The 15,859-nt window shown below is 34.8% G+C and overlaps 1 protein-coding gene across 2 annotated transcripts in view; it reads right to left on the reverse strand.

Annotated features, from left to right (window-relative positions):
- The window catches only part of LOC143193013 (uncharacterized), a 313,088-nt gene that overhangs the window by 32,172 nt on the left and 265,057 nt on the right, over positions 1 to 15,859 (reverse strand). For both annotated transcript variants that reach the window (XM_076398939.1, XM_076398933.1), the window contains exons 3-7: positions 7,979 to 8,262; positions 7,628 to 7,921; positions 2,281 to 4,437; positions 1,913 to 2,226; positions 1,654 to 1,856 (exon numbers count right to left, since the gene is read on the reverse strand). In XM_076398939.1, the coding sequence (XP_076255054.1) occupies positions 1,654 to 1,856; positions 1,913 to 2,226; positions 2,281 to 4,437; positions 7,628 to 7,921; positions 7,979 to 8,209 (3,199 nt within the window). In that variant the 5' untranslated portion in view covers positions 8,210 to 8,262. The remainder of the gene's footprint in view (positions 1 to 1,653; positions 1,857 to 1,912; positions 2,227 to 2,280; positions 4,438 to 7,627; positions 7,922 to 7,978; positions 8,263 to 15,859) is intronic.

The raw sequence follows: 15,859 nt of genomic DNA on the forward strand, positions 1-15,859 counted from the left end.
AGATTACGTCACGTAACCTTAAAATTTTATTTTGCAGATATGCGTTATTTTCTCTATTATATAACTACATAGTTTATTTTTGAAATCTAAATGATCGTCATTTATAAATTAAACCACTCGGCAGCCAGGACTAAGATTACTTATTATACAGCCCTCGTAATATGGACATTGTTTCGTTAAATTAAATGATTTAACTGCATGGAATAACCTTTCGCTAGGTTCTTTGAATATATTTAATATTTTGATGATGTTAAGCTTTAGTTAAAGCACGGCCATGCCAAAAGATCAGGTCCACCATTTTATCTCCGCATATACAATACGTTTTATTGTAATCAAGGGGATGTACGAATTCAAAACAGTAGTCAGTGATATGGTTAGTTTTGTGTTATGCTCAGACGAAATTACAGATAGCGGTCGAAACGGCTGGGATTTTAGTTAAAAAACTAATTTTACGTTCGTTATTATACTCGTATTTCAAACAGTAACAAATATCAATAATTAATTACATTAAAATGCTGTGTTATACACAAATAATAATGTACAGAGGATTGACAAAATAATATGGACATTGGCATATTGAGAATATTTTTTTGCTAATAGGGTATAGGAATACCGTTTCTGTAAAGTGTCTGAATAGTTTCTAACCGAATATTGTCCCACCCTTATACCAAAACATCCGCTAATTGCTTCACTAATGTTGCATATGGAAATACGCTTCGCTTAAAGCTTTAACTGAAAATTAATTTGATGATGTATTAATGTTTCTCAAACTAAGAGTGAACATCTGAGAAATCATCGTATAGTTCACCAATCACTTGTTTTAATACTCGCCAAACGACTTAAAACATACTAAAGTATAACCTAGAGTTCTTGGTTTGTGAACTGTACAATATATAAGCGTTATAGTGTTGCCAACATACAATAAGGTGTTTTGTATTATATGTTGTTCATATTATTGAGACACCATCTAGTATTTGTATTAGTGTAGCTAAATAAACAAATATGGACCTATGCAAAAATATAATTGACTGAAACAAAAGTTCTACAGTTCCTTGGGCAATTTTGTTTCTAAAATTATAATATTGTCAACTTCAGATATTTCTGGACGAAAAGCGGAACCAAGTACTGTTAAGAGAGTTTTGCAAAGAGTGCAACAAATGAGTGTAGGATGGGGAATAGTCGGGTCTATACTGTGGAGGCACCAAAACTCCCCAACTAATTTCACTTCTCATTTATTAAGGATTTTTTGCAATCTTCCTTCTCAAGGTACAATAACAGTTGACTCAGTAAATGAACAACGCTACCCAATTAATCGCAATTATATAATTTATCACATTTTTTAAAGAAAAAATCCATTGAACAGCAATTGGACAAATGAGTACTACATTAATTTACAAAACCACCATTGCAAATCCTTTGATTAATAGATAATCTTTTTTTGACATTATTAGACTCTTTTCTTCAGACTTTTTATTCAGATGAAGTAAAAGTTGAAGATAACATTGTGAAAATTTTTAGTATAATAATTGTTGTAAGAAATGTTTGTTTTGAGTTGAAATAAAATTGAGGACAGAAGCTTGGATTAATACTTTTACACATATTAAAAACCATCATTCTCGTCATGTTTTCATATTGTTATAACAGAAACTTTACCTTCTATCCTTAAACTCCGTATCTGGGTTTCAAGCGGTCGAAACGAGCTCAATGGAATTTGTTCCAGGTAATTCCTGCTTAAATCCAGTATTCGCAACTTCTTCAAGGGTTTAAAAGCGTCCGCAGACATCGATGCTATCCAGTTTCCTTGCAGATATAGCTCCTCCAGTCCTTCCAGGTGTTGGAAGGTAAACTTTCGTATCCTTCGTGAAGACACCACTAGTTACTAGACGTGTTAGGGCTACAGAAATGATCTCACCTGACTATCTGGTTGTAGGAAACATCGAGAACGTGGAGGGTTTTCATGTTCATCGGGAAAATGTCCAGATCTTTGAGGCGATTACGCGTCAAATTCAACAACCACAGCTGTCCTAGACCCTGTAATCGTTCCTGTGGCAGGATTTCGATTTCGTTGACTCCTAAATCTAGGGTGTAGAGTTGAGGCAGTGAAGAAAACGCGCCTGGAGATATGCGAGTGATGCGATTGTTGCTCAGATAGAGGTGCAACAGTGCCGTGAAGCTGTCGAATTCGTTGCTGGTCAAGATGCTTAGGTTGGTAAACCGAATATGTATCTGCAAGAATGAAAACATAAAAAATCTGTGTTAGATCACTATTGATGCATTTACCTCCTCCAAGGATGGATAGCTGTGAACCGAAGAACTATCGTGGATACTGGTTAATGGATTCCCAGTCAAGTTTAACCACCCCAGCCCGGGTAAACTATTTTCCGAAAGGGCAGCGTTCGGTATGCGGTTGAACTTGTTTTCGGATAGATCGATCCTTCTCAGTAGATGGGAATGATGAAAGAAATTGGTGGGTAGTGTCGATAGTTCGTTTCGGCTCAAGTCCACCGATAACAGTTGTGTCAGATTGGCTGAAGCAAACCCGGAAAGCGAGGAGATGGAATTCTGACGAAGATCCAGGTTCTTTAAGTTCGGTAGGCCGTTTAATCTGGATACCTCCACCGCCATCAGTTGGTTCTGGGCTATGGACAACGTTTCCATGGTGGATATGTTCAGAAGCGCCGTGTAGGGAAAACTTTGGAACTCATTCGAGTTCAACCTGAGCTCTTTGAGGACATTCAACGTCAAAAACACTCCGTGTTTCAGTTCGGATAGTTGATTTCCACTTAGATCTATAGTCAGTAGGTTTTTGTTCTTTGAGAAGACAGCAGAAGGCAATTTCTTTAAACTACAGTTCTCAAAGGAGATTATTTGCAGTGACGGCAGACCGGCAAGGGCGGTGTCGTCCAGTTCCTCGAAGTTGTTGTCCATCAATTTCAGTACACGGAGGCCGGGAACGTCCAAATGCCTCAGTGCATCAGCAGAAAGTCGATTTGATCCCAAATTAAGCTCGTTCAGATTGAACAAACTTAAAGTACGAATCGGTAAACCTTCCTGAAAAATCGAGTCGTGCAACAACCCCAATGGGTTATAGGACAAGTCCAACACCCTTAATCTCTTGAGGTGAGTCAGGGCACGAGCTTCGACTTTCTCGATGTTGTTCCCCGATAGATTGAGTTCTTCCAGCTCTATTAAGGCGGCGAATGTTCGGATGGTGATCTCCTTCAACTCATTGCTGCTCAGATCCAGAAACTTCAATGCCTGGACTGACTCAAAGGCACCGTCTTGTATTGTTGTTATGCTGTTGTTGTTTAGAAAGAGCCTCTGGATTTTGTTGAGGTCTCGAAAAAGAATTCGGTCTACGTTTTGAAGGCGGTTATGGCCTAGCCATAGGATCTGAACGGAGGATTGGCCGGTTAAGGAATCGTTATGAAGTACGTTCATGCCGTTGGAATCTAGTTGCACGGACACCAAGGAAGATGCATTGTGAGCGAAGACATCTCCCAACTGAGTGATGGCGTTGCCCTGAAGATTGATGTGTTGCAAATTGTGGAGGGCGTGAAAAGCTCCAACATCAATGGATTCGATCTCGTTGTTCTGCAAGTGCAGTTCCAACAGCTCGGGTAACGGATCAAATACCCCTCTCTGAATAGATTGTAGTTTGTTCCCATGCAATCTTATCTCTTTAAGGGCCAGATTATGATCAAAAGTTCCTGGTTCTAACTCAATCAGCCAATTATCATCCAGACTCAAAGAAGCCAGATTTCTGTTCTCCATGAAAACGTCACGGGCCAGATGCGATATAAAGTTCGAACTGAGATGGAGTTGCGTCAAGTTGGTGAGGGTGCTCAATGCCTCCGAGTCCACGTGACGGATGGCGTTGATCTGGAGGTAAATGACCGTGATGTTGCGGGAATCGCGGAAAGCGTCCATGGGTATTTCCAGGATGTTGTTCTCGGCGAGGAACAATTCCCGAAGCTCCGGAAGGAACGCGAACAGTCCGTTGATGTAGTGGACGTGATTATGGCTGAGATCTATCGAGCGAATCTTTTTGTTGTTCCTAAACGTGGAGGCGTCCAGGTAGACGATTTTGTTGTGGCTGAGATCCAGCGATTCCAGCTCGTGTAAAGGCGCGAACGAGTCTTCGTGTATGGTTTCGATGGCGTTGTAATAAAGCGTCAGCGTTTTTACAGCCGGGCATATCTTGAAAGTATTCTCCTCGATGGCTTCGAAGCTGTTCAGGCTTAGGTCGAGGTAAAGCAACGAGTTTAAGCGCGAAAAGTCTTCGGGTATCGAGGCGATCTCGTTCCACGAGAGTCGTAGATGGCGTAATTGTTCTAGTCGTCTTAACGCGCGCATTGGGAAGTTTTGTAGCTTGTTTTCGGCTATGTTCAGTTCGGATAGAGTCCCCTCCAACCCAGCAAATGAATATTCAGAAACCTGAAAAAGATTGCTTGCATGATTACGTGTTAGTAGGTATATAACTTTGCTAAGCAGGATATTTCTTCAAACTGTAATATATTAGAGCTAGAGTCAATTCAAAACAGTAGTGACACGTGTGCCAATTGTGTCTGTCTAAAGTAAATTCGTTTACCAGTCATACAATATTATCCTTCTCATTTTATTCCATTTAAAAAGAGATAGAATGCTATTAGAGAAGTTCGATGATGTAACCGAACGAGCCTGCAAAATTTTTCCGTTTGTCCAACGTCTACAAATTCTTCAAAATATTATAATTACGGGTTATAAACCAACAAACGTTGGTTTAAAGCTTTGTTTTAGTAAATTGCAAATCGCAGAGGTTTTTATTGACAATATTCATTTGCGCGTTGCAGCTGTATTGAATATTAATACGGATAGGGTCACTAAAATATCTCAAAAAATAAACGAATCTAGATCAGCTTGTTGTTAGCTGTATCATAGATTAAATACACGAAATATAAAAAACAGAAGTACTTTTTTTAATCGAAACATAATTTAATACAATTATTTCGGAGAAAATTGTTAGTCTGGAAAGTATCAATAAAAGCGAAAAGTAAATATTTGAGGGATGTAGAACATCTGTTGGGTAATATATGATTTAAGTGGTGTACAGATAACCGACGAAGGGGTTTAATGGAACTTTCAGAGATTGCTTTTAAAAGAACACAATTTTTAGAAACATATAACAAAATCATATATAATAATAAATATAATAAATATAATATAAAGACAATAAAAGTTGATGGAGAAAGGTAAACGTTGGAATAACTATCGATTAGGTTTTGTTAGTCATAACATTTATTAAAAATTCATTGTAGACATATAGTTTCTCATGCTGGAAAGAGTAATGCTTTTATTCCTGATGCCGAATTAGTGTTTTACTCTAGGTCCAAGTGTGACTATCATGAAGAAATGGGCCATAACGTGGCCATAAGTGCATCAACAAAGGCTGCAATTAAGGAATGGCTTAAAGTACATAAAATAAGTTTCAAGGAAATCATATTAAAGAATGAACTATTTAAAATTGTTACCCGGTAAATATGTATGAAATATTTAATTCCATTTTTTGTAATAAACTTTTTTAGAAATAAGCTTGGGAAAAATATGTTACATAGTATATGAGATTACTGAACGTTATGGTAACATCCTGTGTTAAATTGGATTAAATATGCAGTGATATGTCTTCCTCCATATTAATGCATATTTAATCCAGTTGAGTTGATATGGGGTATTGCAATAGACATTCAGGTCGAGAAGGATTTTCAAACCAGAACTGTCTGGATTTATGCGAAGAGGCATAATAAACGAAAATAACACCTTCGGTTTGTGTAAGCTCGATCAGACCCATTAAAGAAGATATTAACAAATGGCAGAATATTGAGCAAGTTTCTGTTAGATTGGAAATAGACAGAGTGATGGACGAGGAAACAACTAGAGATCAGTATATCATTAATATACTTTAATTGTAGGAAATTATATTATAGAGCGTGAAAGCTTTATGAGCATGTGTGTTAGTGTTCACAAACATGTATGAGGAGAGAAATACTACTAACTATTTTGCGCATGTGGCAAATGCATTAAAGAGAATGCAGTGATTAAATATAGTTTTATCAAGAAAGGTGTATACAGGTAGTAACGGGACAAACTAAAGAGAAATATAGTAATATCATAATGCCATTACAAGGATATATTGCATCGAAAGTAAGAAGAACTAAGTGTAAAAGGTAGATATGCTCTTAATGGATGTAATACTTTACTCAGATATACAATTGTTAATTAGGTGGATTAGGTCTTCGGGGGATACCACAGCATAAAAGAACGCGCCTAGAACCCTACCTGTACTAGTGTGGAAAAAAGTTCAATGCATATATAATAAAACACCCTAAACTATAAATTATTGTGGCTGTATAGTTAATTGTAGTTTTAAATTCTTCGATAATTTATACATTCGATGTACTATAATGTTAAAATAAATTATAATACTTAATATTTTCGTTTCATAAGATTTATAACATTATAACAAATTATTTCATTTCATAATCATTTCATAACATTTATTTCATTAACATGTTGATATATATCAGAGTCAAAATGTACTAAAACTTACAGTTACTGCGGCAATATTGGGACGTTTTGACGGTCTCCCATGTCACTACTGTTTTGAATACACTATATGTTATTGTACAGTAATTACACTACCATTAATATTGGTACAATATTAATGGTAGATATTTTATATACTACCAATATTCGGATATTTAATACAATATTTTGGATTAGATAGTATTGAGACCTCTTAATAAGTTTTAAATATATGGTCTTCAAACTTTTTTGGATCTCTTCGGATGTTCTTTTTTACATTGGCGTCAATTATGGTGGTGCTATCATGATGGACATGATGGAGTAACATCACCATATGCTTCTGAAAGTGTTTTGTTGGCTTCGGCAACAATTTTTTTTAAATCACAGGAAATCTTTCAAGATCAACAAGAAATTTTATAGTAGGCAATTAAATACTGAAGAACATATATAGCATGGTAGTAAGAATTTTAATACCCTAAAAGAATGAAAAGAATTTTTTCATATTTCGGTCTTATTTAATAACTTTTAATATCTCTGGATCTATATCTTGTTCACTCTATATTTAAGTATTTAATTACTCACGATTACAACTTGCATAATATTGAAAGACAAGTTGAATTTGGTGTTTCATCAAATTATATTGTAATCACACAGCACGAATCCAATTGGTGAGTTTATCTACAATATAATCGGATATTTTATGAATTCTATGAGTCATAACGTTGTTATTGGAGATTACTCTGCTGTATCTACTATAATGAGATCTGTAATTTAGGAAGAATGATGTCTCAATGTAAACACTCGTAATTCTATCATAGATGTAATTTTCTTTTTTAAGTTTTTGTTTTCAAGTAATGCCAAGTGTTATATTTTAAACTTTAACTTTAACTTTAACTTTGATAAATATGAGAAAATTGGCAGTATTGTTAGCGTCTCATAATTATCACTTCCTATTCTTGAAATATTATAAAATTGTTTAAACCAAAAGTGTGTTTTCATCCCTACATAGGTCAAAATAGAAGGAAAACTTCGTAAACATCTATAATTAAATATTCCCCGTTCGTACCTTCTGGATTTGGTTTCCTTTAATGTTAAGTTTCATCAGTCTGAGTCCATAAAACGTATAACTCGGTAGTTCCGTGATCTCGTTTCCTTCCAGGTCGAGAGCTATCAGCCGACTGAAGCCTTTGAACGCTTTCTGTGGTATCTCCTTGAGACGACCGGAGCTCAAGCTGAAGCTCTCCAGGTGAGGCCTCAGCGGTAACAGGGCATCATCTTGGAGCTCTTGGATATTCGACTGGGTGATCTGAAGATGACGAATGACTGATGTTTCGGGAAAAAAGTTCTTCGGAAGCTTGGTCTGTAACAAATTGGTGTTTCGTTTGAACACTGCTGATGTTGAGTGAAGGTAAGTTACCAGAGTCCTGTCCGGATCGTAGACGGACAACGATTGGACCGTGCCGTGGACAGCTTGCAGCACGAGGCGCAGGGAATGAGCGGTGGCGGCGGGACATTCCAAGAAGACACCGTTCTCGAAGTCGAAACAGTGACAGGAGGGGTTTGCGGCCGGGGATGGGCACTGGTCGCCGCCCCTGGCCGCTCCGCACAGCGCCAGGAGTATGGGAAGGGCGGCGAATAGCCGCCTCATGATAAGGGACACCCGGACGCGACTGCCATTCCGATTTCGTTCACCCTGGGGATCTGAAACAGAAATACGGGCCATTCAAGAAAAGTTATATATGGAGCAGTAGTAAATAATATCACATTTAACTCTCTGGAGTAACTAGATTAATATCAAATTAAAGCTTCATATAAAGGTTTTTGGAATCATAGAATTTTCAATTTTGCAAAAACAATATTAATAAGAATTGTGGAGACAACTATTGTAATTTTTTTTAAATTATTTACTATAGCAATTTAGCAAGTTAACACTAATATTCTATTTGTTTTTAGCTTTATTTGCTACGGATTTGTAGTTACAAATTATTTATATTAGGATTTACACTTTGGGCTTAACATCTTAATGAATGAATCATTATCATTAAGATGTTAAGATGAAGAAGCCAACATCATCTAGGAGTTGGATCACCTTAATGTCAATGTGCTGGTAAGCCTCTGTTCATGTCTCAGGCATAGTCCCTGAAAACGTTATCGACAGTTTCTTCCATCAGGCAGAACCCATTTTTTACCCTTATGCAGATTGTATGCATCAACAATACCTCGTAGTACTTTGTTTTGAAATCTTTAGTATGATATTTCTATTACTTTCGCTAATGCAACCTCAGAGCTGAACTCCACAAGTCTTGACTGGTTTCAAAACTTGTTGGTAAAGCAAAAGTTTATTATATGCTGGGAATATCTACCCAATAGCCAATACACTTTTTGTACTTCAGCTTGAGCTTTCAGATTTTTTTAAAAAATCTGGCTTCTATTTGTATTTAACATAAAGGGTTATGCCAAGATGTTTGACTGTATTTCTTTAGGGTACTACTTGTTGATTCATATATACCGGCTTGTGCTTGATTCTTTTATTAGTGAAATCAATTTGCACTGATTTATTTTGATTAATTTTGATGCGCCATTTTTCTGTCCAGCATAAAAAAATAAAATGTGTTTCGATGTTAGGATTGCAGTGTCACTGGTCAATAGAAATATCATTTTCATTGAAGGTAGGCAAAATCCGGAATATTGAGAGACAGTATCAGTCTTGGTGGTCTATATATACTAGTTACTGTAACGGGGCAGCTCTTAGTTATGATATCCTCTGATTAGGATTTAATTTGCTCAAAATATTGAATTTTTCGTTATTGTTGCCGCACTTATTCTTTTTCTACCTACTCTGAACTAAATAAAATATTTCTTGAAACTATTTTATGAAAATAAAACTATGACTAATATGAGTGAAATTGAAAATGAAATGATGAGAATGCTGAAATTAATGAACAAATTGAATATTTTTTATTTTACTTGTATGTAATATTTTATGCTTTGTAGACAAATAAATGACAGAAATATCAAAAGTTACAGCTCGTTTCTTCAGTAATTTCCACAATAACCTTTGAACAGCAAATATTTCGCAATTCCTATATATAACTTATGACTTATCCCGATCGTCTATCTCTATTAAAAAGTAATACTAGTTCAAATAATTTTTACCATAGATTAAGATATGTCGAAATTATTTAATCATCAGTTACATTTATCTTGACATATTAATGATATAAAATTCTATTTTTCACTTCAATACTTAACTTAGAATTTCTGCAATATTTCTAACATATACGATAGAATAATATATAGTCACAAACTTATAATTTGAGTATATCATCAATAATTATTTCAATTTATTTACATATAATTTGTGCTGCACTCAAAGTTCTCCAGGAACCAAACTGGCTGTTCTAAATAATAACCGTCATTGCAGAAAACAAGCAGTTAAAATTTCCACAGTGTTACATATGACGTTAAAAAATATGGAAAAAATATAAATGTAGGTAGGAGCTTTTGCAGATCATGATGCAGATTGACAATGATTGAACGAATGAATGAATATATATTGGAAATTACAGCAAATATATAGATCAACCTTATAGGTATATTATATATATATATATATATATATATATATATATATATATATATATATATATATATATATATATATATATATATATATATATATATATATATATATATATATATATATATATATATATGGAAGCACCTATCCAATCAGTGTAAGGACACATAGAAACATAGAACACATAGAAATATTTCAGCTTGAAGTTTCATCATATCAAAAAAAAATCCATTTTACATATATTTTACTATAATGTAAATATACAAGAGGGAATTGCAATTTTAACGATAGAGTTTTACACTGATAATTGCTTTTTGGAGTTTGTGTGCTCCAATATTTATTTAACATTTTTGGTTCAAAAAGGTGTTGATTATTTTTTTATTGGTTTATTCGATTGATTTATAATAATGTCAATATTTGGAACGTTATTTAGTGGCGAAACTTGTTTAAAACTGGTAACTCATTATAAACAAATAAACATTATTAAAAAATAAAATACATTAGGATTGTTCATGTTACCCGAATGGTAATAATATACCTATATGTTTCTCCGGCTTTTATCTACTGATACGTTACCATTCAAATAATATCGTAATTATTATTATTATAACTGTCTAATAAAATTCATATAAGTCTCTTGTTGGAAAGAATATGCTTTTTACTCCTTTTTATTATATCTGAGAAGCCAAATAACTAAGAATGACATATATTTTAAATCCCGATACCTAAATATAGTATTATAGGGAGCGCTAGCGCAGAGAATTAGCAAGAGACTTCCATTTCGAACGTCGTTGAAGTATTTGACAGATGAATTGCTACATGAATCGTATAATATTCTATTAGGAACTATTCAGGCTCTTTCAGTTGTTTTAAAAGCCAATGGCGGCTCAACACCTTGTTAATACCTACAGTCGCTAGTCTACTATAGTAAAACACATTTTTTTGCGACACATATTGTAGCGATCCTCCAATTTTTCGATACCATTTTGGTAGTACGATTTGTCCTTTGCTTCAAAATAGGCCTCAGTTTAGGCCATCACCTCTTCATTCGATGAAAATTTCTTCCCAGCGAGCATTCTTTAGAGATCAAAGAACAGGAAATAGTCGCTGGGGACCAGATTTGGAGAATAAGGAGGATAAAGAGGCAATACGAAGCCAAATTCACGGATTTTTGCCATCGTTTTCGCTGACTTGTGTCATGGTGCATTGTCTTGATGAAGCAGGACTTTCTTTTTTTCAAATGCGCCCGTTTTTCGGCTATTTCGTCCTTCAAACGGTCTGATAACGCTATGTAATGGTCGCTGTTGATGGTCCTTCCATTTTCAAAGTAGTTAATGGAAATTATTTCATAGAAATCCCAAAATACAGACTCCATAAACTTCCCAGTTGAGTTTTCCTACGCTTTGGAGCGGGTTCATCGTGTGCAATCCACACGGATGACCGTCGATTGGACTTCGGAGTGAAATGATGGAGCTATGTTTCATGCATTGTCACATATCGACGCAAGAACTCGGGTTTATTACGCTTGCTTATCTTCAAACATTGCTCCTAATCACCAATGAATGATGATATGGTGTTTAGTTGATATCTTTAGAGTGTTTGCTATTTCTTCAATTTCAATTTACAGTCATTCTAAATCATTTTGTGGATTTTTTAAATGTTTTCTTCGGTAGCAACCTTTTTTGGGCGTCCACTGCGTTCAACGTCTTCGGTTCTCATTTCACCACGTTTTTATCTTACTTACTTACCAATTTAGCATACCAATCCTTGATGGTTGATTTTATATATCTGGGGCAGTGTCTGGAATCTCGGCACCAAGCCAAGTTTTTGTTTCAACTGTATTTTTTCCCTTGAAAAAGCAATATTTTATCAACGCACGAAATTCCTTTTTATCCATTTGTTCGTAATAGCAAAAGTCCCTTCATTCAAAATGCTATAATTCACAAACTAATGATCCGACAGCTGTCAAATTAATACACGCATCTTTTGAGGGTTAGGGCTAATTATTTTTGGGAATTTGGAAATTTCTGCGTGATTCTTGTTTCACTGCCTCTGATTCTGTTTTCACCTCTGATTATATAATCAATATATTAAGACCACCTCCAAAAGCAAGTAACGTGTCTAAGTCAAGCGTTCTTAATATATGGCACCACAATTCCGTGGGTAACTGGGGAATATAATATAATTATCCATATACCTATATGTGGGACATATAGTGTACATGGAACCGTGAAAAAATCACTCAGGTGTAACACGAGTTGCTACAGCATTTGCACCTTACTTGTCGTCTATATTTATTGTCTGATGTTAATTATATAAAAATATAACAATATTACTGTAATGTTTTGTTGAACAAATTTTTATATCGATTAAAAAAGAACCAAATAGTTTTTATCGGTTCCGTAGAAGGTTTGTTTATAGACGAAATAAAAATATGAAATAAAATACGGTTCGCAATATGTAGTTGGTCCAATACTGGTTACACTGAAATCCAAAACGTTAAAAAACACGCTCTTCCTTACTGTGTACCGCCATTTTTTTATTGTCCATTATGGCCGTGTTTTTATTTTCACGTATTGTTGCTTTAATCTAGCTAATAATGTGTAACAGCATCGCCCGGAATATAACACTATCAGCAACCGCTGCCGGCGGCTTGGTTCTAATGAGACCGAACAATTAACTTACATTTCCGATTGCGGCGGGACCGAATCGACCAATGGCGGCCTCCGGTAGACCATCGAGCGTCGCGCCATTTTCGAAATCAATTCCGTCGCTCCAACTTTATTTCCCATTTCGGTACAGTCCCCGACCGAATTTATATAATTGTTCCCTTAATTATTCAGATTGCATCAAAATCGGAATTGAGTACTGCCAATTGTTCATAATTGCTAATGCAGTTCCACGTCATTAAATCATCTTGATTAAAATGTTGTATTTTCTTGATGTTTTGTCAACTTAATTTCAGGACCAGAAGACGTAGAGAATAGGAAGTTAAATGGGCGTAATCGTCATCATGTTTCCAGTTCTCATTTCACGCCTGACAGAGTTTTTTATTTTCAATTTTTGTATATAATTTTAAAGAAATTATGTTCATGTAAAAATGATCCGTTTAAATATGAAAATGACATGGAGGTATTGGGCTTCAAGCTGTGAAGGTTTAAATAACATTTAGTATTTTGAATGATCCAGTGCTAGTCCAGAAATGGTGTGCCCAATTGTTCATAATTCCTAAAGCAGTTCCACGTCGTTAAATTATCTTGATTAAAGTGTTGTATTTTCTTGGTGTTTTGTAAACTTAATTTCAGGACCAGAAGACGTAGAGAGTAGGAAGTTAAATGGGTGTAGTCGTCATCATGTTTCCAGTTCTCATTTCACGCCTGACAGAGTTTTTTATTTTCAATTTTTGTATATAATTTTAAAGAAATTATGTTCATGTAAAAATGATCCGTTTAAATATGAAAATGACATGGAGGTATTGGGCTTCAAGCTGTGAAGGTTTAAATAACATTTAGTATTTTGAATGATCCAGTGCTAGTCCAGAAATGGTGTGCCCAATTGTTCATAATTCCTAAAGCAGTTCCACGTCGTTAAATTATCTTGATTAAAGTGTTGTATTTTCTTGGTGTTTTGTAAACTTAATTTCAGGACCAGAAGACGTAGAGAGTAGGAAGTTAAATGGGTGTAGTCGTCATCATGTTTCCAGTTCTCATTTCACGCCTGACAGAGTTTTTTATTTTCAATTTTTGTATATAATTTTAAAGAAATTATGTTCATGTAAAAATGATCCGTTTAAATATGAAAATGACATGGAGGTATTGGGCTTCAAGCTGTGAAGGTTTAAATAACATTTAGTATTTTGAATGATCCAGTGCTAGTCCAGAAATGGTGTGCCCAATTGTTCATAATTCCTAAAGCAGTTCCACGTCGTTAAATTATCTTGATTAAAGTGTTGTATTTTCTTGGTGTTTTGTAAACTTAATTTCAGGACCAGAAGACGTAGAGAGTAGGAAGTTAAATGGGTGTAGTCGTCATCATGTTTCCAGTTCTCATTTCACGCCTGACAGAGTTTTTTATTTTCAATTTTTGTATATAATTTTAAAGAAATTATGTTCATGTAAAAATGATCCGTTTAAATATGAAAATGACATGGAGGTATTGGGCTTCAAGCTGTGAAGGTTTAAATAACATTTAGTATTTTGAATGATCCAGTGCTAGTCCAGAAATGGTGTGCCCAATTGTTCATAATTCCTAAAGCAGTTCCACGTCGTTAAATTATCTTGATTAAAGTGTTGTATTTTCTTGGTGTTTTGTAAACTTAATTTCAGGACCAGAAGACGTAGAGAGTAGGAAGTTAAATGGGTGTAGTCGTCATCATGTTTCCAGTTCTCATTTCACGCCTGACAGAGTTTTTTATTTTCAATTTTTGTATATAATTTTAAAGAAATTATGTTCATGTAAAAATGATCCGTTTAAATATGAAAATGACATGGAGGTATTGGGCTTCAAGCTGTGAAGGTTTAAATAACATTTAGTATTTTGAATGATCCAGTGCTAGTCCAGAAATGGTGTGCCCAATTGTTCATAATTCCTAAAGCAGTTCCACGTCGTTAAATTATCTTGATTAAAGTGTTGTATTTTCTTGGTGTTTTGTAAACTTAATTTCAGGACCAGAAGACGTAGAGAGTAGGAAGTTAAATGGGTGTAGTCGTCATCATGTTTCCAGTTCTCATTTCACGCCTGACAGAGTTTTTTATTTTCAATTTTTGTATATAATTTTAAAGAAATTATGTTCATGTAAAAATGATCCGTTTAAATATGAAAATGACATGGAGGTATTGGGCTTCAAGCTGTGAAGGTTTAAATAACATTTAGTATTTTGAATGATCCAGTGCTAGTCCAGAAATGGTGTGCCCAATTGTTCATAATTGCTAAAGCAGTTCCACGTCGTTAAATCATCTTGATTAAAATGTTGTATTTTCTTGATGTTTTGTCAACTTAATTTCAGGACCAGAAGACGTAGAGAATAGGAAGTTAAATGGGCGTAATCGTCATCATGTTTCCAGTTCTCATTTCACGCCTGACAGAGTTTTTTATTTTCAATTTTTGTATATAATTTTAAAGAAATTATGTTCATGTAAAAATGATCCGTTTAAATATGAAAATGACATGGAGGTATTGGGCTTCAAGCTGTGAAGGTTTAAATAACATTTAGTATTTTGAATGATCCAGTGCTAGTCCAGAAATGGTGTGCCCAATTGTTCATAATTCCTAAAGCAGTTCCACGTCGTTAAATTATCTTGATTAAAGTGTTGTATTTTCTTGGTGTTTTGTAAACTTAATTTCAGGACCAGAAGACGTAGAGAGTAGGAAGTTAAATGGGTGTAGTCGTCATCATGTTTCCAGTTCTCATTTCACGCCTGACAGAGTTTTTTATTTTCAATTTTTGTATATAATTTTAAAGAAATTATGTTCATGTAAAAATGATCCGTTTAAATATGAAAATGACATGGAGGTATTGGGCTTCAAGCTGTGAAGGTTTAAATAACATTTAGTATTTTGAATGATCCAGTGCTAGTCCAGAAATGGTGTGCCCAATTGTTCATAATTCCTAAAGCAGTTCCACGTCGTTAAATTATCTTGATTAAAGTGTTGTATTTTCCTAGTGTTTCGTAAACTTAATTTCAGGGCCATAAGACATAGAGAATAGGAAGTTAAATG

This window comes from Rhynchophorus ferrugineus, unplaced genomic scaffold (assembly GCF_030347505.1).
Source record: "Rhynchophorus ferrugineus isolate W39M unplaced genomic scaffold, kcgeb_rfMv2 rfM1, whole genome shotgun sequence".
Classification (NCBI taxonomy): Eukaryota; Metazoa; Arthropoda; class Insecta; order Coleoptera; family Curculionidae; genus Rhynchophorus; species Rhynchophorus ferrugineus.